General features: G+C 40.4%; 1 protein-coding gene across 1 annotated transcript; it reads right to left on the bottom strand.

The window, feature by feature from the left end:
• Positions 1 to 396: 396 nt before the first annotated feature.
• LOC307264484 (sodium channel protein type 4 subunit alpha B-like) lies at positions 397 to 25,523 on the bottom strand. The gene is made up of 31 exons (XM_080045896.1): positions 25,372 to 25,523; positions 23,684 to 23,810; positions 22,991 to 23,125; positions 22,168 to 22,272; positions 21,908 to 21,996; positions 21,532 to 21,660; positions 21,044 to 21,129; positions 20,706 to 20,885; positions 19,659 to 19,716; positions 19,398 to 19,545; positions 18,791 to 18,994; positions 18,283 to 18,346; positions 17,708 to 17,892; positions 17,302 to 17,373; positions 17,103 to 17,204; positions 15,796 to 16,152; positions 12,680 to 12,836; positions 12,312 to 12,481; positions 10,787 to 10,856; positions 10,512 to 10,666; positions 9,856 to 10,029; positions 7,703 to 7,816; positions 7,272 to 7,550; positions 6,519 to 6,581; positions 5,886 to 6,014; positions 5,311 to 5,403; positions 4,903 to 5,173; positions 3,784 to 4,381; positions 2,352 to 2,496; positions 1,702 to 1,767; positions 397 to 1,464 (listed from the first exon to the last, which is right to left on the bottom strand). The coding sequence occupies exons 1-31, from the start codon at positions 25,470 to 25,472 to the stop codon at positions 1,348 to 1,350; spliced, it is 4,743 nt and encodes a 1,580-aa protein (XP_079902022.1). The 5' UTR covers positions 25,473 to 25,523; the 3' UTR covers positions 397 to 1,347.

Raw genomic sequence — 25,523 nt, 5'->3', positions numbered from 1 at the left:
ACATCATCCAAATCAAAATGAAACACAAGAATTCATAACTAGACAATTTGCATTACTTGTGTGAATGCTTGATGCTTGATGCTGAAAAGCTGAGACTAAACTGGATTGCTGAAGGAGAATTAAGAATTGAAAAGTTTTTTTTACAATGGGCAGGCCATGTAGGTGGCGAGAATGTGTAAGTCCTACAGCTTAGGTAAGGTTTTGAGCTAAAAGGTGACAAATATGTCTACGTTTTGATATATGAATTGTGTTTTAGAAGTTAAAGGTGTAGAAGATGAGAATTAGTGAGAACATTTTGAAGAATCAGAATGACAGGAGAGCAAGAGTAGATTTTTTTATTTCCTTTATAAAACTCTACACAACATTAATGCAACACACAAAATTATAGAATCATGCCGAGGTTATCAGATGCTGTGATTTCTTTTTTTTTCTCGCAAAATCAACTAATGTACCTTTAACGAATCATCTCACCAGTTTCTGATGTTGTATGTGGTATCATTGTAGTCCCTGACCATGAAAACATGGGGGTGACAGCACCTGTTATACGTTATCATGTTTGGTTCAGGAGTTGATGCAAAATGCATAATTAGGTTAGGAAAGTAAAATGGCCATTTTTCCAAGGAGTGGTTTGGGTGCAAAACAAATGCTTGAAATTAATTCAGAATGGTGAAAAAAATACTTGTTTTACCCCTCACAAGCTACTTAAGGCCGAGGTTTAAGGCTCCGGGTACCATAACTTTTAGCAGCTTTTACGGATTGTCCTAGGGAAGTTGATTTTCAACTTTTTAATATGCGTTATTAAAAATCTTTACAAATACATTGGTGAAGAAATCTAGTGGTAAGGAATGTATTCCCAGACTGGCCCAATATCTGATAATATTCCCTATTGATCTGATCTGACACATGGTATCATGAAAATCACCTGGGATTAATAATGACAGATATACGAGATGGACCGTGGATTAGTTTATATGAAGATTATGTTTATGGTTGAAACACTCACTTCCCAGGGATCCCTCTTGATAAGCAATCAAACAAGATATTATACAATAGTTATTCAGGAAACTATATCACATAACATTAGACATGTTTTGGGATTTTTATGAATATGTTTTAAACATTAGCAAACATTTCTAATTCAAAATAAACTTTTCCAAAACATTCAGTTAATTCCAAACCATTTCCAATTTTTTCAAATTTCATAACTTCATGACTGTGGGAACCCTGTGGGCCTTTCTGAATACAGTATATGGTCTTGGCCATGGACGTATTATAAGGGGTTAGGTTCTGGGTTAGCTACATAGATAGATAATGGATAGATAGATACTTTATCTTTCCCGAAGGAAATTATGAATACTGGTTATGGTGTGCGAGGCGTTTCTTCCTGTACCATCTCAGGATCACTAACGCCGCCACCTCTTCCTGTTTCCTGCGGCGGCTGCTGCTGATTGGTTCATACGTCACCTGAGGGAAACAATCCAATTTAAAGCATAAATAACGTCAATACATCTAAAATCTCTCAGGTTTGGTTTCAGAAACAGGGTGTGCGGATGTTTTTCTATTCAAACATTTTTATAAAAGCAATCGCTGACGTCATGCCATGGTATACGATCATGACTTCACAGCTATGAACCAATCAGATCGCTTGATATGAGTGACACGTTTTTTTAAATAAAGAATAACATTTGAGAAGATTAAAACCTCAGACGGAAACTTTTCCTCCATTCCGGATCTGATGGTTTCCAGATGAGATGAATCACACGAAACCTGCACATTTATAAGAAGAAAATATAGATTAGAAGAAGAACGTTAATAGTTGAACTACCAGTACTAATAATAATGTTGTCATTTGGCATGGGCTGGTTTGAAAAAGTCAGGGTGTTAACATACAGGTTAATAAATGTTCTGAATATTGTACTTGTTGTTAGAAATGAAAATAAATTTAGTTTTTTTACCCAGATATTTCAAAAATATTTGGGAGCTGTACTCGCCATACTCTGATACCATGAAACTTATGTTACTAAAGGTGCTACGAGGAACTTTCTGAATGTATTTCTGAAACGGTCTAATTTTTCCTCTGAAGATCATAAATGACAACCGCAAACAAGACCATCAATGCAAAGAATGCTATTTTTATAAAGTTTTTTCTTAATGCCTTTGTCGTGGGTACGCTTACCCAGGAACTACAGCTGGCGTAGAAAAAAACTCTACCGCTTTTGTCCAAAGGGGGTGCAATAATTAATATAAACTGAAAGTTCCTTGGAGCACCTTTAAGGTTATAATAACGACAGGATATCATTCCAGCCCATGCCTAGTTCATATCATATGAATATGTGATGAGGTGTTGTTACCTGTGCAGCCACAGCCTCCAGAATGTCCTTCCAGTGGACCCTGTCCCCACTAACCAGCGGTAAATCCATGTGTGTCAGTGTGATGCTGTTTGGTTTGGGAATCCTCATGGGCTCCTCTAGAGCGTCGCACAAATCTGACAGTTCACTGTCAAACACAGGACAGACGACCACAGATATTCAAGGTGTTTTTTATATATATTTCATATTAAATTATATATTTATATTTTATATATTTTAAAGTGCCAAATCCCAACAGAAGTCATTTATCTACGGTCCCTTGGCAACAGGTGCACTTTTATTATATATACAGTACCAAATGTTTGTTTTTTATCTAATTCATGTGCACGTTTCAGCGTCTACTGCGTTGCTTTGACCATTTGTAGGCTAAACAGTAATATCGTTGACTCTGGAGCGTAGACGTAATACCGCCCAACACTGATTGATCTTTGACTCCTGTGTGTATGTGTATGTGTATGTGTATGTGTGTGTGTGTGTGTGTGTGTGTGTGTGTGTGTGTGTGTGTGTGTGTGTGTGTGTGTGTGTGTGTGTGTGTGTGTGTGTGTGTGTGTGTGTGTGTGTGTGTGTGTGTGTGTGTGTGTGTGTGTGTGTGTGCTGTCAAAATTAACGCGTTAACGCAGGGTGATTAACTTCTGGAATTAACGCGTTCATTTCTTTAACGCAATTAACGCATGTGCAGAATGATCCGCCCCATGCATCCCACCCGCTCTACACTACAGTCACTCTAACGATGTGGCTGACCCAGGATCAGTAGCTGCGCGCGGCCAAACATAGCAGCACGCTAGTCTGTTTTAAACTGCTAACCACGGACCTATAGTTGCTGCTAACGGCCACGTCTGTGTCGTGCGCGGCAGTTGCTCTCGGAAGCAACAGGAGAAACATTCTGCTCCGTCTGTAGTTTTCAGAGGTGTGTGTGTTTAATACGTGACATCAACCTAACGTCGGCTCTCTGTTACAAATGAACAGTCCCATAGAACGTGGTCGCGTGTGCAAACACACACACACACGCACACGCGTGCGAACTGCAATCAGGTTGTATTCAGGGATGCAAAACCATGGATTCACCAAATAAATGCCATTCTATAGCCTATCCTATATTTGCTCAAAGACAGGAATAGAGACAGCCAAATTGAAGTATGGTGTGGTAGCATATGTTCTAGTTGATTATAATTTATTTGCAGTATTATTCACACCATCATTTGGATTTTCAATGAATAAAAATGCATTTAAATGTATATATTCACCTTCAGTCCTTTATCTTTCCATTCATACAACAATATGCAGAGAACATTTTTAATTAAATTTTTCGGGCCTATTTCGAATGGTATAATTAATCGTGATTAATCGTGATTAATCCACAGAATCCTAATCCTTTGACAGCCCTAATAACTATATCTTTTATGCCGGGACTCACCTGTACGGAATGAACTGCGAGCCTTCAGGGTCGAACCTCTTCCAGGTCTTATAAAACATTGGGAGCTCTGCCTTGCTGATTGGCTCGTCATCCTCTGAGTTAAAGGTTTCCATGACGACTGCGATGATCATGTGGACAACCAGCAGGGAGCTTATCAGGAAGTAGGAAGTGAAGAATGCTACGGTTAGCATCGGGGGGCTACAGTTCCCTCTCACGGTGAAACCTGGATTCTCTGTGTCTGGGTCACAGTGAGGAGGCGTGGCCAACAGCCGTTCCACCATGTCTGATGACGCCACCATGAACATAAACGCCAAGCTGCTTCCAAACGTCTCAAAGTTAACGCTGTCCAACATGCCGTCCGTTTTAACCAAGGCAAAGTTAAACATGCCGAAGACAGCGAAGGACACCGTGACCATGAGGAGCAGGAAACCAATGTTTAGCAGAGCAGGAAGTGACATCATGAAGCTCAAAAGCAACTTCCTGATTCCACGGGTGAAGCGGAAGAGATGGAGGATACGCCAGATACGAGCCAGACGCAGAACACATGAATAGTACAGAGATACGAAGTAATTAACCAACAGATCTTGTAGGAAGACACCTGGTAGAGAGAAAACAAGACAGAAGGAAACATTTTGTAGTGGCAATCTAACCACAAAAGGCCCACTCGAGGAGAAAGCCATTTAAACACCTTTTATTGAACACAACTGTTCAAAAGCAAAAGATGAGCTCGTTCAACTTAAACAAAAGACAGAAACTCAGCAACAAGACAAATCCCTAAAACAAACACAGGATCACACAGACACACACATGCACGACTGAAAAAACGGTGTGGCTTCCACCATTCAAAGCCAATGCGCTGATCGCCCGTGACTTCCTTATATAAACTACGTCACCCCGTGATTGTCAACGTACGGTATATCCACAGCTGCCCAAATGAATCATCAAGATATCAACAAACATTACCCCACATATCTATACACACAAACAGCACATTGTAGAGATTGGCTGGAACACGTTTAAAATAGAGATTCGCCAATGTATATCAGCTGATATCCACCCTGTTTACGAACATTGGCCATTGGCAACATGGCCAGAGCAGACTATGACATCCTGGCTCACCTACGACGGCCAGGAGGGTCACGGTGAAGTCCAGCAGGTTCCAGTTGCTGGTGAAGTAGTGTCGTCCTACCGCTGTGATCTTCAGTATCACCTCTATCAGGAACAATACAATGAAGCAGAACTGCGCCCAGTACAGAATGATCTCTTTGTCCTGACTATCATCATCCGTCTCCAACATTAGTGTCAGCACGTTCAGGCAGATCACTGTTACCATGACGACCTCAAACCACGGGCTGGACACCAAGGCGTACAGTCCCGCCCGACAACGGTTCTATAATGAGATGGAAACAAAAAGGTTTAGAGAGGTGGCTACAGGAGCTCCTAGTGTTCAAACCAGTGTTATTAAGCTGAGGTTTAATGGGACTTCCACACACAGCAGGGGCATTTGAACAGCTCAGGTTAACCCACCTGCGGTCGGGGAACAGGTGTCTGCGGTTGCCTGATGAGCCATTGGTTCACAGTCCGCTGCTGCTCCGTCATGAAAAGATATTTCCCTCCCATGTAAAGACACAAGACAGCACGAGTAAAGACACTGTTGCTATGGAAACCACAGAAATGTATGTCTGTCTGTCTGTCTGTCTGCGGCACTCATTTATCAAACAAGGAAATAGACGTATGCATTCATGCATGGGGTCAACTCTAGAGGCCCCTATACGTCATTGGCCTGATTTGCATAACCTTCCTGGAGAACCTGGATCTAAAAATTCATGGGACCTTTGGTGGAAAATGTTGCGATTTCCTATGCGATGTCCACGCTGATTACAAACTTTGTACACAAGGTGAGAGTCCAGTTAGATCAATGCTGCGGCTTACACCCAATATCCTGCTGTAAGGTATGTATGAACGTATCTTGTCTGTGTGCAGTTTAAATGAGTGAGTGTATAAACGTGTGTGTATATGTATCTTGTACGTGTCATGTGTCGAGTGTATACAAAGTGTGTGTGTGTATGCGTGTGTGTGTGTGTGTATTTGTATAAACCTATCTTGTCCGTCTGCAGTTTGTCCACGATGCTTCTGATGAAGACGTTGATGATGAAGAAGGAAACAATGATGAAAAGGACGAAGAACAGGGACATGAAGAAATTGGCCTCATTGGCCGGCTGAGACTCCACCTTCACAATAATACACACACATACACACAAACACACACACATACACACACACACACACACACACACACACACACACACACACACGGTTACCTACACACCCAAAGGCTGGCTGTGGATCCACCTTTATACACAGCAGGCAGAGACATTTATCATGGACCGATTCCATACATATACTGTATACAGTACATGCCACATACATGCCACACACACACACACACACACACACACACACACACACACACACACACACACACACACACACACACACACACACACACACACACACACACACACACACACACACACACACACACACACAAAACACTGGCTGGGCTCCCCAACAACATCTTTGCATCATCAAATCCCTGGTCAAAAGAGTCCGTCAACAGGGCAGAAAGCCTTCTTCAATTCTACTGCAGGTCTGACCATTCACAGGAGAGGGAGGCGCTAATAGCTGAACTCACTATCAATCCAAGTAGTTGATTGTTTTGTGTATGTTCTCACCTGTGTGGAGTCGGCAGCTGAATACATGAGATGCATCCCCTGATCATGTGATGTGGAGTAAACCTGACAGACACACAGAGGGTCAGAATAATTAAAACACTGGATTGAAGTACAGACAGCTCACACTGCAGCTAAACATGTTTTGTAAATATTAATGGGAAAAAACAGCACTGTAGACCATAGTAGGAAATACATTGTTTTTACCAGGGGCTTTTCGTTTGTCCCTGTTATATGTTATATGACCCTGAGAATATGTTTCCGGGCATGTTGGTTCATTTCCAGGGCAATTTGAATGTTGGGTAATATCTTGTTTCTTCTATCAGGATTCTTCAAATCAAATGTGAAGATTGTTTCAGACCTTTAATGACACTTAAAATGATATATGTATCTATAAATATATTACATACAGTTAATCACTGTACGTAAAATTGCAATCTGAAATTGGTTCCAGGGCCTTATCGGGAAAAAGAATCCCCCCCTGGGGGCCCCAAGAAGGTGTTCAGGAAAAGCACGGAGCAGCAATGAATTATGAGCAATAAACCTTTTTAGGAAGGTTTATTGGCCCGAGGCGCAAAAATGAGTTATCATGAGTTTTTGGCCACGCTCAACAGAAAGAACACCATTTGGGATGTTGTGCATATTTTCGCAATTTTCACATTTAAATTTTTTAACAAACTCCTCCTAGAGATGTCATGCAATCGACTTCAAACCACTTCAAACAAAGTCTGAACTGCTGGATCCTTCATGACTCACCAGTAGTGAGAGGAATCCATTGAGAACGCTGTCGAAGGTATACCTGGAGTTGGTCCACTGGATGGTGTCATTGTACCACATCATCGCAGTGTAACAGTCGCTCTTATTGCTCACGTCCTTTAAGTGGAAAATTTGCTCTGACGTCTCATTATAACAGTAATAAAACTTTCCAGCAAAGAGATTGACTCCCAGGACGCTGAAGACCAACCAGAGGGTTAGGAACAACGGTACAACCTTTAACATGGACGGGACCGTCCACACCAGAGTCTGCAGCACAGCCTGAGACACACACACACACACACACACACACACACACACACACACACACACACACACAGGTTAGGAAATACATTACTGCTGCTAATGCAAACTGAGCATGTCATTGCATTGGCCAAACGTGAGTTGACTTTCATTTTGAAAAGTTGTCTTACCCTCAGTCCCGGGCAGCGAGACAGGATCCTCAGAGGAATCAGCGCTCTCAGAGAACAGAACCCTCCCAGTTCATAGAATCCAAACACGTCGGCCATTAGACACACCAGAGACACCTGCAACATCACAGTTCACCATGACATCATTCTCCTCACCATGACATCATGTCACAACACAACACAACACAACACAACACAACACAACACAACACAACACAGGTACACCTCAAGTCCTATACTGAAGCATTCTGCTTTATTTTATTTTAAACACAGTATTTTATATATATTATTTTGATTAAACTGTTCTTACTTCTATGATGATTTATTTATCATTACCTAAATTGGCGTTGTTGACATCATAATAGCTATTTGGAGCTATTATGATGACATCATTCAAAGGTGAGTTCCTTATGTCAGAAAGTCACATGTTCACATCACATGCCTCGTTCTCATCCCTACGTTTGTTTAGCTTAGCATAGCTTAGCGTAGAATGAAGACAGCGCCTTTGCCGTGGTTACCTGTGGCCTAATCTTTTCACAGGTTAAAGCGGTGTTTCTAGCCTATCAGGAGGCTGCTTCCTGTTGAGTTTTAAGTATATTACCCATAATCCCTGTGAATCAAGGCCGTCATATAATATATACTGAGGGGGCACATCCCCTATAGAGTATATATATATATTCATTTTCATCTACCCCAATATATAGATGTAAAAAATATATACCATAAATATACAACAAGCAATTGCGCACTACCATCCACAATAGTATTCATCAAATGTAGTCAAATATATTTGTTAAATTGTCATAATTATTACTACCAGAGCAAGTATTATGATGTACTGCTTCATTTTTTTCTTACTATTACATACAATGAAAAAATACCTAGGGGGCAAAACCCCTTTTTTTTTTAAAACAGACATGGAGCGTTGTAAAAGGTTCTTCACCAGAAATGACATCTAGGACCTTCCAGGATCCCAACCTGGGTGGACAACCTGGTCAACTAGCTGCTGGAAAGCTACAGGGGGCCGACATAGAGCAAATCAGAACCACTGTTTAAGTGAATGGGGGTGGGCTAATAGGGAATTTTTTAAACTTATAGATATCATTATGAAACTTTGCAAGTTGATTACTGACATTAAAACAACAACTTTTTGTATTACAGTATTTTCCAAAAAGTTTGAATAAATATGAAATATCATCAATATCTTACTAATGATGCGAACATTTGCATATCTGCAAAGCCCCAAAATCTAGATGTTGGACAAAAGCAGAGTCAATTTGTTTTTAAATTTTTAAAACAAAACAAGTGTCCAACTGCCTGAAGCCTTTCCTAATCACAGTTCAAATGTAATCAATAACCCTTAGAAAATTAATTTTTTACACAGTTTTTTCCAAGGGAATGTCTAGCCGTTTCCTAAAATACCAGCTGGAGACTCCAAAAGGACACTTTTGGTCCATAGCACATGAAATGTAACTGTGTAAAAAAATTATTTTCTATGGGTTATTGATCAAATTTGAACTGTGATTAGGAAAGGCTTCAGGCAGTTGGACACTTGTTTTGTTTTCAAAATTTAAAATCAAATTGACTTTGTTTTCTTCCAACATCTAGATTTTGGGGCTTTGCAGATATGCAAATTTTCGCATCATTAGTAAGATATTGATGATTTTTCATATTTATTTAAACATTTGGGAAAATACCGCAATACAAAAAGTTGTTGTTTTAATGTCAGTAATCAACTGGCAAAGTTTCATAATGATATCTATAAGTTCACAAAATTCCCCATTAGCCCATCCCCATTCACCCCCATTCACTTAAACAGTGGTTCTGATTTGCTATGTCGGCCCGCTGTAGCTTTCCAGCAGCTTGTTGACAAGGTTGTCCACCCAGGTTGTGATTGTGGAAGGTCCTAGATGTCATTTTTGGTGAACAACCTTTTACAACGCTCCATGTCCATAAAATCACTTTGCCCCCTGGGTATATAGACATTATTTCAAAACATAAATATAAAACTCCAGCCAATGTGTTAGCATGTAGTTTACATTTGAAGGCAGACCATGAAGTTACAAATTTAGAAATGTTTCTAAAAATGTAAAGGCCCCTGAATGTTGAATATGGTTACGGCCTTGCTGTGAATGTTTACTCTATGTTCTTCTCACCTGTAGAATGAGGAAGTCCACCCAGCACCAAACGTCTGTGAAGTATTTCTTCATTCCGAGGCCGATCCACTTCAGTAACATCTCCGTGAGGAACAGAACTGTGAACAGCTGGTCTGCTCTCTGAACTATCTCCTTCAGAGTGGGACGATGGGGTAGGTACACGTCCTCACACACCTGGGAATATTGGGAGCAGAATATTGTTTTAAGTTTGGTTTTATTGATTACGTTACAAAAAAAATTAAAATAATTGTCTTCTATGCCCCCTGCTCTCCACATAAGTTCAAATTCATGTTGAAAAAGTATTCCATAGTGTTTTTTAAAGGAGTAGTACGTTAAGATTTTACAAGAAGTGATCCATTAGAATAATATCCGTAAGCCCATAACAACGGTGAATTAGCAGCGGGTATTATCAAGAAAACATTGACAGTGGAATGCCTTGATTGACCAATCAGAACACAGGATTTATCAGTGCGGTGTAATAAGACAAAATAGTGTAATGTAGGCCTATAATGTGACACAATATTGTATCTTACAGAATAACATACTGTATATTAATGTTTGTCATTGCATATTGTTGTTCAGTAGTGTGTGTCTGTGTGCGTGTCTGTGTGTGCGCCTGTCTGTGTGTGTGGAATAATGTGTGTGCGTGTGTTTACCAGCACTGTGCTGCTAAGCACGATGATGACGATGATGAAGATCGTAAAATGTTTATTCTGTACGATGAACAAACAGGTTTTCCTGAAGTTAGACCAGACCGTCCCAGGGCGGCGGGACGTGTCTATATCCAGGAACGGACAGCAGCGGTAACACTCTGAAACACACACACACACACACACACAGTTACACATAATCATTGATCATGTGTAATTTCATGTATTTTATGTATTTCATGTATATAAAGCACTGTCGTTTGTGGTAAAGTGTCCCGTACTGTGGCTGCAGCAGTCTTCAGGTGTGTTTCCTTTTAACTGTTTGTGTTCTTTGTCCGGCACATCTTCACACTGAACAAACACAATCATCAGAAATGAATATCATCACCGTTTGATTATTGTTCTTATACAAATGAACAGTCTGTTCATGTTACATGCAAATGTGCCAAAACTCTCACTGCATTTTAAGAATTTAAGTACTTTTTCCTGATTAAAGCCAACTTATAGACTTCTACTTAGGCAACGTTAATGCAGACTTTTACTTTAGCATCTTTGAGCATTATACATTCCACACAAGCTAAACACTCTTAATGCTAAATTACTTTTAATGAATCATTAATCATTTTGGACTTTAACTCAAGTGTCATTGTAATAGGTGACTTGTAACGGAGTAATTGTTCTAGTGAGGTATTTCTACTCTGACTCAAGTATGTTTTTCAGGTTCTCCATACACCTTTGTGTATCAGAGCTCTGATTCACAACAGCAGCTAAGGCTCATGGGTAATGTAGTATAAGGAGCCCAATTGACAGACGCGACCAGGGGCCTCATTTATAAAAGTGTGCGTAGAAACCTTCCCAAAACATTGCGTTCGCACAAAGCCAAGAATGTGCTGCGCAAAAAAAAAGTTGAGATTTATAAAACTGTGCGGCGCACTGTTGCACGCAATCTTCCCTTTATAATTATCCACCTGCGGTGAATTGTGCGCAGACGATCTCCGCCCGTGTCATCCCACTTCACCTCCCAGTTTCATCCCACAATCTACCACACATGGCGAATGCTAAATAGCTCCTGAATATGATGACGCTCTTAATAAGCACAGCATTTTTACTGACATGAGGAGAAAAGGGAGGCAACCGGCCGCAAAGAAAGCGACTAGGAAGGAAGAAAGCCTGTGCATGCGCCGCTGTAACTGGCACACAAACACAAACACACACACGCGCACTGATCACATGATTGGCATGATCTTTGTTAAGCTGTTTTGGCCAACTTTGTGTATGAAATATCACGTTTTAGCGAACCTGTAGGACTATATGTAGGCCTATAAAAAATGTGTTGCGAGAAGTGAAATAATGCATTAGCATATAGTCTATTCCAAAGCATTGTTTCCCTTCCGTGAGATCCACACATTTCCAACAACATCAGATTATAGTTTAAACTTCCAGGGTTAGTTGTTATGGGAAAGAGATGCATATGATAATTTGCTAAATTCATAACATGATTTTATCAAACGAAATATATAGTATTAATTAATATTTTTGGCCTTAACTTTGTACAAAAATACTTTTTACACACAGCCTAAAATATAGACTATTTGCTCACCCGCTGGCCACTCACGGACACACCTCCCGACGTACAGTATATGTTAACATTATCGAGTAGAACTATAAGATTCAATTTAAAAATATAACCAAAACATGTATAGACCTACTTGATAAGTAAATCAACCAAATCATTACTGCATGCCATAGACAACAGTAGCCTATATTCGCAACAAAAAACTGTGTGTTAAACATGTGTGACTTCACCTTTCTCTGTTTTTCTTCTTCTTCTTCTACTCCATTGACGTTGAACTCAAGCTCTGCCTCGGCGATGGGAACCCTCCTCTGGATGCACGTGTCCTCTGACCCAGGCTGCTCTGCTCTCACTGAGGTCAAGGCCAAATACTCCTTCCTTTTATCTTCCTCAATGTCACTCGCTTATGATAGAAAATGAAACCAGAAAAATATGAGAAAAGATATGATACATAATACTCTCCATAAAAGGTTTACAGTGACAGTGGCAAGGGTTATTTTGATTCCCTTCCCAACTTTAGACAGTGGAAATGCAAATAAATGCAAAATGCCAAACCGAACCAAACTGCTCAGTGTAAATGAGGCTTTGGTTCTGGTTTTACCTGGAGTTTCTGAGGCGACGTCTTTCTTCTTCTTTCCCATCAAAGCCCAGAGCGTCCTTCTGATGGTTCCCACGGCGATCTGAAGGCTGTTCTTCTTCTCTGGAACCGTGAGATGATCAAAAGAACTCAGCAGCAAAACCAGGAACAGATTCACCATCTGGAAATAGACCAGGATCAGATGGCTTTACATTCATTTCATTTTATATACATTTTTCATATTCATTTGCCAGGGTTCCCACAGTCATGAAATTCCTTGAAAAAGTTATGAAATTTGATTGTAAAAACTAAGCTCAGTTAGTAGCCTAGAAAGGAATTTTTTGGTTATTTTTAGGGTAATCAGATCTGATTTATTTGGTTTTATTTATTCCGAAAGCAGATTCGATATAATTTTGGCCAGTATCGGCCCAATAATGATACAAAATATCTGTCCGGCCCAGCACAGACCCTGGAGGAACCTGCTAAAGTTATGTCCGAACGTACACGGATATTTAAAACAACTCATTTTTTCCCACTGTTTTGCAGGAAAGTTCCAGTACGCATTTTAGAATATCTCTCCAAAGCAAAAAAACAGAAACACTAAAGTAATCATGGCAGGCCAAAAGATGCCGATAATGATACATTTCAAACACCACAGAAAGGGGCGCCCTTAGCTCAGTTGGTAGGGCGTCCCCCCCATGGGCCTCGGCCAGCAGCGGACCCGGGTTCGATTCCAGCCCGCGGTCATTCTCTGCATGTCACTCCCCTCTCTGCCCCATTTCAACTCTGTCTCTACACTATCAATAAAGCATAAAAATGCCAAAAAATACCTTTAAAAATAAACACCACAGAAGAACACTGTGAGCATGCACATCGATTAATTGCAAATTTTTGTTTGTCATTTTATTGTATTTTACGTCATTTTAAATTGTATTATACGTCTAATGTAATACATTTTTTCTAACCCTTTCATGCATGAATTATGATATCCTTAGTCTGGATTTTTTTTCTCAAGTGATTTTATACTTCTTTAGGCATGAAAAGAAAAAATATAACTTAATTTTTTTAAAACACACATTTTTCAGAGAGTTTTACACATGTCCACTCGGGTGGACTCCATGCGTTTTGACTTCTCAACTTTGCACTTATTTATTTAACAAAACAGTGAAAAAAGTATATATTATCTGAAAACTATAAAATAATATATATTTTCAATGCCTGTTCACATATATTAACATATTCCAATCCCTCAATCTAATGCAAAAGTGTGGAATAATTTTTTCAATCAAAAATTTCTATAAAAATAACAGATAACTTTTTCCTTGGTTTTCCAATTTCTCTTTTTCAGATGTCATTTTGCAGTATAGCCTACTGACCTGTACATCACTTCATCAAAGCTATTTTAATATGAAAATTGGCATCATAGTGACACCGACTGTTTTACACATAATGGAATGGTCTAAAAAAATGTTTTTTTTTTTACACAAATACTTCAAGTTGCATTCTAATAACATAAATCAATTGATTTAAAACCAAAAAGTTGCAGCAAAATAAGCTTTTTCAAGCAAAACACATCTGCAGTCATAGTATTTATTGAAGTCCGTGATGCATGATGTCCAATTTAGTGGACATGTGATTAAACCTAATTTCCTCCCAATGTAAAATGAATAATTGGAAATTTGTACAACTATATGACTCCTAAGATGTTAATTGATGTTGCCATATTTCTTTTACCTGCCAGAGTCTGCTATTTTTGAAGTATTTACAAGATATTCCTGAGCTACACAACTTTTCTGCTCCCTGTCGGCCATCTTGGTTTTGACTAATTGTGGCTGCTCTTACAATGGTTGGCCACTGGTTGGCAATGCATTGGATGACACACAAGAGTCCACTGTAGTGGCTGATATGCAACTAGGCGATCTACACCCATGCATATTCAAGAAAACAGCATTTGAATAGCTGTCCACTGTAGTGACCACTATGCGTGAAAGGGTTAAGTGGCTTGTCAAAATCAAAAGTCAAATTTAGCATATAGCACATTTAAAAGCAACATCAGTTTACCAAAGTGCTGTACAAGATACAATACAAAATAACATATAAGATACATGAGAAAAAAGAGTCTCAACTTTTGTTAAAGGCCAATGCAAAAAAAAGTGAGTCTTCAGCAAGGTTCTATGTCCCGCTTATCGAGCCGCAATTGTAAATAAGAATGTATTCTTAATAACTTGCCTGTATAAATAAAGGTGAAATAAAAAATTCAAATTGAGGAGGAGCATGCTCAGTAGATGGAAATAAAACATTGAGGTCATGACGCAGTCTTTCCCAAATGCTCCAGTTTCCTAGCCCGCCTACCTACTTCCGCTCAATTTTCATTTCACTTCAGTAGTCAGTCTGGGGCTGGGGTGTGTTCATGGGATTCTGCTCGTTCAGATTTTTGGTTATCCAATCAGCAAACAGAGCGAGATGCTGAAAACGACGACGTCGAAGTCGCGCTCCAGTTTCAGTTGAATGCTGCGTTCCTTTATACTCGGAACTCAGAAATTTCCGACTTGGTAGTTCCGAGTTGCGACCTGTCTGTGTTCCAGTGCATCTGCTCGGGAAAGTATGGACGCCTACAACCTTTCTCATCCAAATAACTAAACGTTAGGCTCTAGCAAGTTACCGTTGCCAGGTACCGGTAGACCCATAGACTACAATATGTAGTGAAATCGGAAATTTCCGAGTTCCCTGTACAACTTGAACGCACTGTCAGAAGCCGGCTCATGACATACGTCACAACCCCAAACGTTATGCGATTGGTTGGCTAATCCAGAGTGGCACTGAGCAGATCCAATAGTTTTAAACTTCAACAGACACCCGCCTCCAAGTGAGTGAACGTTTGCCAATTACAGCAGTTCCAGACCTTCTGTACAAATTAAATGAAGTACGATGGTCTGGTAGCACCAGGTTACCAGTTTCCCTGTCCACACCAATACAAAAATACAGAGTTCTCCTTAATCTCCACTTTGGGTGGAGGTTTCAAAAAGCTCCAGTTTGAGTGTCAGGTTGTGATGTTTGCATGTGGACAAAAGGACAAATCACACAGTTACAGTTACCAAAACACCTGTGTACAGTACATGCGGAGGTGGACTGAGACTCACTAGCAGATTTCCGATGCCGATGATCAAAGTGTAATATATCAGACAGCCAGCCTGACCTGAGACCTCCATACAGTCCCACAGGGTGAGGGCCCAGTCTCCCCACAGCGCTCTGAACACCAGCAGGAAGGAGTGGGAGAAATCATTCATGTGCCAGCGAGGGAGGCCACAGTCAGACGAGATCCGGCACGAGCACTCTTTATAGCTGCTTCCAAACAGCGTCATGCCCGCCACGGAGAAGGTGAAGACAGCGATGGCTAGGAGTACAGCCAGGTTCTTGAGAGACTGAAGACATCTCCATATAAGCTTTAAGAAGAGCAGGAACCCAGGCCACCACCGGGCCAAGCGGAACACTCTCAGCTGCAGAGACACACAGACAGAAAGGCAGTGATATTATTTGGTATACATACGGGTGAATCTAAAAAAAATTGAATATGAAAACTTTCATATATTCTAGATTCATTACACAAAGTGAAATATGTCAGGCCTTTCGTTTGATGATTGCGGCAGACAGCTAATGGAATAAAAAATCCAGGCTCAAAATATTAGGGTTATTTATTTCATAAAAAAAGGGATTTATAATACAAGAAATGTTTACCTTCTGAAAGGTGTGTTGATTCTAGATTATTTTAACTTCATGTGTAATGAATCTAGAATATATGAAAGATTAACTTTTTGAATTAAATTACGGAAAAAAAAACCTTTTCATTGATATTCTACGTTTTTTAGATGCACCTGTAGCCCATGGACCTAATAAAAGAAACACACTGGATCTAAAAATGGCTCCCTATTCATTCCTATGGAAAGTTGCTAAGTGGTAAGTGGTGGCTTCCTGGTCGTGGGACCATAGACTATGCTCAGTGTGTTTCTAACTGAACGCCGTGAATTCAAAAATATATTTCCTACATATTTCTGGTACTTTTTATTTTTAACTTTTACTACAAGAACATATTTGATCTAAATATAATTATGATCCCTTCATTGATATCCAGAACATGTTTTCATAGACAGAATCCTGTTGTATTGGATACAAAAAATCCATTTCTGGATCCAGGTACCGCAATAGACAGGCAATATCTGCAATACCAAGCTTGGCCACTAAGACCATGGTTGCTTGCCTAGGAAACTAGAGCTGATCTTGAGATGGCTGCGTAAGGTAAAACCCCATTATCTTACACTAGAATAGACTAAAATGGCACAGACATCTTTGATAAAAGAAGAAAAACCAAGTTCGAAAAAATCAAATGGTATCGAGGATCTGTAGAACGTGAAACCCCTAGTTGTTTTGATGATGTCACGGTCCCACTGACCAATCGGAGGCAGCGTAGAAGACCGAATGATTGTGTGTCAATTAAAGACAGCTCCAGCAGACTGACGGCAACTATGATGCTTTCAAAGATGTTCCAGCCAACCTGTAGTCATTGAAACACACACACACACACACACACGTTACCATGGAGACAGCTGTCAATCACCATCGTTGATCCAAAAACAAACAGTTATTCTGACCTGCAAGTATCCGCACAGGCCCAGAGCCACAAGTTTGACCACCATCTCCACCATGAAGACTGCAGTGAACACCTGAGGGGTCACAGGCATAGACATATAAAGAGTTTGTTATACTCCTTTGATACCTTTAGCAACTGTGCGTAATATGGGAGTATTAATCAGCATCTAGTATAGTAGTAAGTTTGTAGATCGCAACGCTCCCTTGCCAACTCCTTTAGAAGCTATGGTGGCCTTTAAGGACAAGAAGCTAGTTAGGCTATATAACAATACAAATATTTCCAGAAAAGTTCCAGAATAAAAGGAATGAAACATTGACCAGATGAATGATACATCTCCTCATATTGAAACTTTTAACATAAAAACATGTATAATATAAATATAATATATATTGATAATATTTCCTGACCAGATGAGCGTCACTCAGCATTTCCTCAAACCGATCTCTCATTGGGTAATGCTCCATGGCCATGAAGACGATGTTAACCACTAGGAAGGCTACAATCCCCAGGTCAAAGAACGGGTTGGAGAGCCACAGTTTGAGCCTCGGCCATCCGCCACAACAACAAGCAGAGGGCAGGAGCGGACAGCGGCCTGAGGGAGAGGATCTGTCATTGCTATGGATTGGTGCAGTAATAACAAACATACAGTACATTTGTATAAAGCAGCATATTAGTCCAGGACGGCAGGGCCATAGGCTAGCACAGCAGGGTAAATTGACTTTGTTACTGTCCACTACTGACCAGAACAAGAAGAACTGATATGAGCTTATAAAAAATAACAACAACAACAACAACAACAGCAACAACAACAATAATAATAATAATAATAATAATAATAATAATAATAATAATAATAATAATAATAATAATAATAATAATAATAATAATAATAATAATGAACCAGCATGATACCTCTGTTATGCAGAGAAACCTTCAGAATATTTCATATCTTGTTAAGTTTTTTATGATTTTAACTGGTCACCTTCGTTGCTCTTCTTCTCTGCTTCATCTTGTGACGGTGAGAGCGCCGCCCTGCAGGCCGCCTGCTGTGATAACACAAACACACACAATTACACACACATTTTAAAAGCTTCATTTATGCCTCGTTTCCACAGAGTAGCACAGCTCGGTTCGGCAGGGCACGGTAACCCTACATCTGCCTTGCGTTTCCGTACTGACATGTACTTGGTAGACGGGGTTTTTTAATGTTCAAACTAGAAGCTGTGTGTGTGTGTGTGTGTGTGTGTGTGTGTGTGTGTGTGTGTGTGTGTGTGTGTGTGTGTGTGTGTGTGTGTGTGGGTGGGTGTGTGTGTGTGGGTGGGTGTGTGTGTGTGTGTGTGTTTTCCACACACACACACACACACACACACACACACACGCGGACAGGTAGCTAGAAGAATCGCGAGGAGATATTCACTGATTTTGTCTAAAAGTGTTTGACAGCAATTGTCTCCAGAATGACTGACTCCATCTTCAATAGATGACCTCACCTCCTCTTCCTCGCTCCTCTTCAGCGCATCCATGATCAACCTGAACTCTTCATCTCTCTGTTTTGCCTCAGCGAAAGACTCCGCCTCCCACTCGCCAAACGCCATGGCTACCACCGTAACCATGAGGCAACGCAGGAGGAAACAAGCGGAAAACACAATGGCCATGAAGAACAAGGTCATGTGATAAGTTCCTGTTCTCACCATCTGGAGAGACACACAGTACATTACTAGTCATTTTTTTAGTAGTTATTTCATTCAGTCATTATAAAACAATCATTTTAACCATATCAAATTCTACACACATCCAACCACAAATAGTCAAAAGGCTTAAGCTATGTCTATCCTATATTGTCGTCGGTTAAATCTACCCACCACAAAAGAGAAGAAAAAAATACAGAAACCAAGATATAGGTAATACAACTAAGAAATAATCGATTCAATTTTCAACTCCCGAGGAATAGCATCACAAAGTAAAAAAGCTAAGTAATCCGTAATCCTCAAAAAACAGTTAGCATTACAAATCCTTTTCTTGAAAACAGTGGGAAAACATTCGAAAGTCCTTCATTTCTTGTATTAAACCAGTACAAGCAGTAGAACAGTCACTGACCAGTGGCAGCAGATTATCTAAGAAATCCCGGGTCAGAATCCTGAGCAGAGTCAGCATGGACCAACCCATGGAGTCAAAGTTGGTGAAGCCGTAGTTTGGATTTACTCCTCCCCTGATACATGTAAAGCCGTCTGGACAGATTCCCCCCCTGAACAAACCAATAAAACCATTGTTTTATAATGACTGAATAAAGAACTACTACTGCTAAAATACTTCATGACCGGCATCTTCATCATGTAAATGTGTGTATAATGAACTCACCCAGTGGAGTTTGAACAGGTCAGAGCATCAATATGATGAGGCGCGAAGTATTGGTTCTCTATGAGTGGACGAATGGAAACAACATTTCAGAGAGAACTGACTTTAAAGCCTATAAAGGTCTAAAATAGCAGAATATCAATGTATCAAAGTTGTGTGTCTCAATAAGCTTTTACATTTAACTGATTGAAAGCAAATGTTCATTTACAACTTGTTACATGTTACAGGGCTCAACACTGCGGTTCCGGAAGTAAAAATCCGGTTCATTTTCTCCATAGGGGATTTGATTATATAAGCCATAATGTAATACCCATCCAAGGCAACCTGACCACTAGCGTGAAACAATGGTATACATGCTCCGGAAGATGACACAATGCGAAATTCGGCTTTCCGCTGGCCGCCATTAAGACTGTGCAGAGAAAAAGAAGCTCAGCTGTCGGCAGCTGAAAGCGTAGATAATGGGCGTTTTCTTTTTATTACAGAGGAACAGCAGTGTAGAAATGTAGAGATGTATGTAAAATGGTCTGTGTACATTTTGAAACAAGAGTGCTAAACGCTCGTTATGTGGGAAAAGCTCGGAGATCGTCAAGGATCGTGGGGTGAGTAGTTATTTTGCTACCAGAAAAATTATGTGCTAATGTGAATTTGCTTTCGTTTGGGCAGAGCCGCTACTCCTTTCAGTAGAAAGGAGCCAGTTGAGGTAGTTGGGGAATCTGGTAAGAATGACCCCTGGGCGCCTCCCCAGGGAGGTGTTCCAGGCACGTCCAGCTGGGAGGAGGAAGACCCAGGAATAGGTGGAGAGATATTATCTCCACGATGGCCTGAGAATGACAGTTGAAGTGGCCCGGCATAGGGTTGTTTGGGGTTCAATGGAGCTGCTGCTCCTTCAACCCGCCCCAGAGAAGTGGTTGAAGATAAGAGGAGATCTTTAATTTGGATTGATAAATATGCCTTACTCTTTTCAGATTCTTACTATCATGCAACTAACTCCACAAATTACATTTCTGGAGGGATTTAGTGGATTTGAGTTTACAGGGGGTTTTAACATACCTGGGCTGTTTAGGGAGCTTAAGTTCGTTGGAACAAAATAATAACATTTGTTCTTTAGACTTCCCATGAAGCTAATCTGAGCAATCAGAGCAAAGACGCTGAGGCACAATGCCGTCATGACGACCACTCCAACCAGACGCTTCACTGATTGGATGAGAGCTCCGAAAGTCATCTTTGGCCCTGGAAGAGAGCAGGTGGAGTTTATACACACCGTACACACACACTCAATAATACATTCAATCAAACACACACACAGATACACTCACACACACACACTAACACACAAACATATTCACACACACACACACACACACACACACACACGCGGACACACTAACCTGGTAGAACTGGAATGATCTTCAGGATTCGTGGAATCGTCTTCAGAACAGAACATTTTCCCAAATCAGCAAAAACTGAGAGAAATCTGAAAACAGACAAATATAATATCAATAAATCAACATAATGATCATGTATATTTTAAGATTCATAAACAGTGATTCTCAATCTGGCCAAATGTATGTGTCACCTCCAGCAGCTTTTCTGCCATCCCATAATAAATCCATAGGCATTCATATGGAGCTGCAGCTCTAACAGCTTCCACTGTTATGGGAAGGCTTTCTACTAGATTATGACTGTCTATGGGACACGTTGGTTCAATTACCTTTATAAAGGCAGACTGCATTGGCTAGCAGCTGGATTTATTCACCAATGGGACTGAATCACACACCTGGATTACATCATTTTGGGACACACACTTTAAGCCATATAATGTGTATTGTTTATTATTGATTGGTGGTTATATTATTGCTTATTGATTGGTGATTACCCTGTGCTGATGACCAGAACATCCAGCCAGTTCCACGGGTTCCAGAGGAAGGAGAACCTTCCTACACAGAACCCTCTGGAGAGAACCTTCAACACTAGCTCCAGAGTGTAGACGGACAGGAAGACGTATCTGTGAACGCAAGCAAGGGGGAGATCAGGGGTAAACGATTCTAGTCCCCTGTAGAAACAGATTTTGTTTGTCCCAATACATGATGTCAGATGCAGCATGCGTGTGTGTGTGTGTGTGTGTGTGTGTGTGTGTGTGTGTGTGTGTGTGTGTGTGTGTGTGTGTGTGTGTGTGTGTGTGTGTGTGTGTGTGTGTGTGTGTGTGTGTGTGTGTGTGTGTGTGTGTGTGTTTGTGCACGCATTTGTCTTACTCCACAGTCTGGCTCCATTCCGGGGGGTCATTGAACGTCATAAACACACAGTTGATCAGAATCGTCATCAGGACGAAGAAACGGAACAAAGTTTGTGTTTTAAGGAAAAAATAAATAAATAAAACCGAGTGTGTGTAACTGCTTGTGTGTGTGTGTGTGTGTGTGTGTGTGTGTGTGTGTGTGTGTGTGTGTGTGTGTGCGTGCGTGCGTGTGTGTGTGTTCAGGCAGTGACATCATAAAGGATATGGTCGTGTGATGACGTTGATTGCGCCGCGCCTCGTGAAGCTGAACGGACTGAACAGGGAACAGGAATCAGCGGCGTGGAACCTGATGAGGTCAGAGCCTTTAGCCAGCACGATGAAGGTCTGCAGGGTCAGAGGGGAGGGGGGAGGGGTAACACCTGTGTGATCATGGCATGTCTGTAACAGGTTCAAAAAAGACCATGTAATGCATATCCATTTGTTGCTGGTGCGGGATTATAATAAGTATTCAAAGAACTAAAGTTACGTCCACACAACAGCTAATAACCTAATTGACTTGTTTGTAGAAGACCTTCTGTGATTGGCTAATTTCATAATTGTAAGTACTTTGATCGGAAACCATTATTCCGGTGGTGAAAATGAAACCAAACAATATAAAAAACAATTTCTATATAACAAACCAGAACTATTCCTCCATACAAATTGGTGAAAGCCAAGTTGTGGTAGAAAATGCTTTGGAGAAAGTAAAGCTCTTAAGAAGCTACAATATGGTAGGGTACTGCCACTTCACAATGTGTAAGGTAGCAGTGACCTTTGACCACCAAAATCTAGTCTGTTCATCTTTGAGTCAAAGTGGACATTTTTTCCAAGGGTTGAAGAAAATCCCTCAAAGCGTTCATGAGATATCGGGTTCACAAGAACGACAGAAGCATAATAAATAAGAAAAATAGCTAAAGCTCAATTTCTGTGCTCTCTATATAGCATATTTATTTAATGTGTTGCTGTGTTTTTTCTCTACTATTATTGAAGCCCTAGCTTTGTTGTTTATTGTTAATATCAATGTTAATTAAGTTTATAACAAAAAGAAAAAAAGAAAACAGACCTTCTGTGATTGGTAGAACGGATCCAGATCCTCCAATGGGGTGTGGAGAAGTTCAGGGGGCGGAGCTCCAAAGGTGAAGGGGAGGGGTTTCCCAGCCTCCAGTTCAGGGGCTGGACAAGACGCTCTGTCTGACACCTGTCAATCACAGAACCAGCCAATAAGAGAGCAAGATATGGTGTGACATGTTAATGAGCAACAGTCAAGTAGACCAATGGAAACAGATACGTACAGTTCAAATTATTATTTGCCTCCTTAGTGAAATCAAACCAAACTCTTTACCTTTGTTTGGGAATGAACAAAAGTGTTTATAGTTTCATTTACAGATATTTCACTGATGAAAGCAGCTGGATAGTTCAGTAGGTAACACCACTGACTTTGGTACAGTAAACCAGGGTTTGATTACCGGTCAGGGCAAAGTCCAGTGAGGACCCTTATGGAAGACCCTTAGTGCGAACTGCCTAGCCACAGTTGTAAATCACTTTAGATTGAAGCGTCTATCCAATAAAAAAAATCACAAATAATCTGAATAATTCATTTATTCAGCCTTATTATAATTCAAAGTCAATCTTTGTGACTCACCACCAACAACAGGCCTCTGAAGGCCGTTCCTAACTAGGTAAGTTACTTATATGGTTGGCACACTTCTCTCCAGGGATCGTATTTATTCACAACATTTGCATGTTTGTGTGTTACCTCCTTGTTCTTCAGTGAGCTCTGAGTGAGGCGTCTGTAAACCTCCGTACCAACAGGGGGCAGCAGAGACACCATCCTGCTGCTCTTCAGCGCCAAACGCACTCCACTGTCACCTAGCAACCGCTTCCTATGGAGCCAAAAATGACCAATGAGTAGCCTACATGACTGACGTAACCCGGGTTAAAAGGAATAACCAATAAAAGTGACTTAAAGGCCCTGTTAACCTTAATCCACCACATCCTTCGAACTATGTAACTTAGGGAGTTAGTTGCATCTGAAAAGAGTTAGGCGTTTTTATCAATCCAAACTAAAGATAGTTTACTTTTAGATTTACTGTTGTTTAAGTTTGATTAGCTTTACAGAAATTTGGTTTAGATGAGGCGGGCTATGCTCTAATGCTTAGCACACAAGAACCAATCACTGCAGTTCTCTGCCTGAACGTTCTATAAAAACTGACTGTTGCAATGGAGACCGTTTGATACAGCCACGCCCACACAGTCCTGTCAAATGGTCTAACAGTAGGAAAGCTGTTTTTTTTAACTGCCTTTACCTTTTTTTTTACCTTTACCTTAAACTAACAAACAGAAAAAGGGCAAAAAGAGACTTTGACTACATTGGCTGAACTTTTACAACTAAATTGAAATGTCCTATATTTCATGTTGTGTTTTTTTTTGTTAAATATAACATTTTTGTTCAATACACTAGACCTGTTATATTTGAAACGTATCCTGTGTGAATAGTTGTGTGACACTATTTTTTTCCCAGCCGAACCAATCTTCTGTGCATTTTTGGTGTATAATGAATTAATTATTTAAGTGACTTTTGGAGAACATTAGAACATTTGATTCAATGTGACTATTTAAATGATTTAAAAGAGTGCCAGTTGAGACAGTCTGACTGCCTGTAGGAAGAAAATACTTCCCACTTGCCCACATAAACCATTATTGACCCCACCCCCCAGAGAGATTTTGGTTCTTTCAGCTTTAGAACCTAATTTAATTATCTGTGACATCATTTCATTACTCGTTTTCTATATTGTATACATCTAGTCTGAGGACAGAAAGCCATTTGTTTCTTGTCCACATTTCCTGTTATGGTTTGTGAACATCTCTGTGTGTGTGTGTGTGTGTGTGTGTGTGTGTGTGTGTGTGTGTGTGTGTGTGTGTGTGTGTGTGTGTGTGTGTGTGTGTGTGTGTGCGCGTGTGTGTGTGTGTGTGTGTGCGCGTGTGTGTGTGTGTGTGTGCGTGTGTGTGCATGTGCATGTGTGTGTGTGCTTGTGTCCCTAATGCAGCCTCATCGGATAGAACTAGAATCATTAGATCATGTTTGAATCAGAGCACAGAATATCTGATGTTAGAAAGGGCGTGGCAGGGACTACTGTGCACATGCACACACACATTTTCTATTATTCTTTAGGACAGATCAAGTGAAATCAAAATAAATAGTAAGGATGTGGACCTCCTCCTGTAGAATAAAACTATTTTTCTTTTTACATTATTGTTGTTGATCATTCCTTTAACAGGTTAATGTCATGATTTCCAATTAAAGGAATCAGCAATTCTGGAGAAGGCTTGTTGTCACAATCACTTTTTGTCATAATCAGTGAATATTTTCTCATGATCCAGCGCCTGTCCGTACTGTGATATTAACTGATGTTGATGCTTTAATTGAAGCTTGTTCAGACTTACAACTCTGTGGGAAGAAGGCTCAGCTGATTGGCTCTTTCCATAAATTCTCCTCTCTCCCGTTTTCTGCTCCAGAAATCAAAGAAGGACGTTTTCCTCGCCATGGCAGCAGTGGTCCACCTGCCTGTCTCTGTCTCTGTCTCTGTCTCTGTCTG

The sequence above is a fragment of the Ammodytes marinus genome, assembly GCF_949987685.1.
Source record: "Ammodytes marinus genome assembly, chromosome: 17".
Taxonomy (NCBI): Eukaryota; Metazoa; Chordata; class Actinopteri; order Uranoscopiformes; family Ammodytidae; genus Ammodytes; species Ammodytes marinus.
This window is presented reverse-complemented; position numbering and strand designations above follow the sequence as displayed.

Excerpts from the sequence above, each read along its gene's own strand:
- LOC307264484 (XM_080045896.1), bottom strand. The coding sequence starts at position 25,472 with ATGGCGAGGAAAACGTCCTTCTTTGATTTCTGGAGCAGAAAACGGGAG. Across the intron at positions 21,130-21,531 it reads GTTCTGGTCATCAGCACAGG|ATTTCTCTCAGTTTTTGCTG; the intron begins GTAATCACCAAT and ends GTCTGTTTTCAG. Across the intron at positions 19,546-19,658 it reads ACCTGTTCAAACTCCACTGG|GGGGGGAATCTGTCCAGACG; the intron begins GTGAGTTCATTA and ends TGGTTTGTTCAG.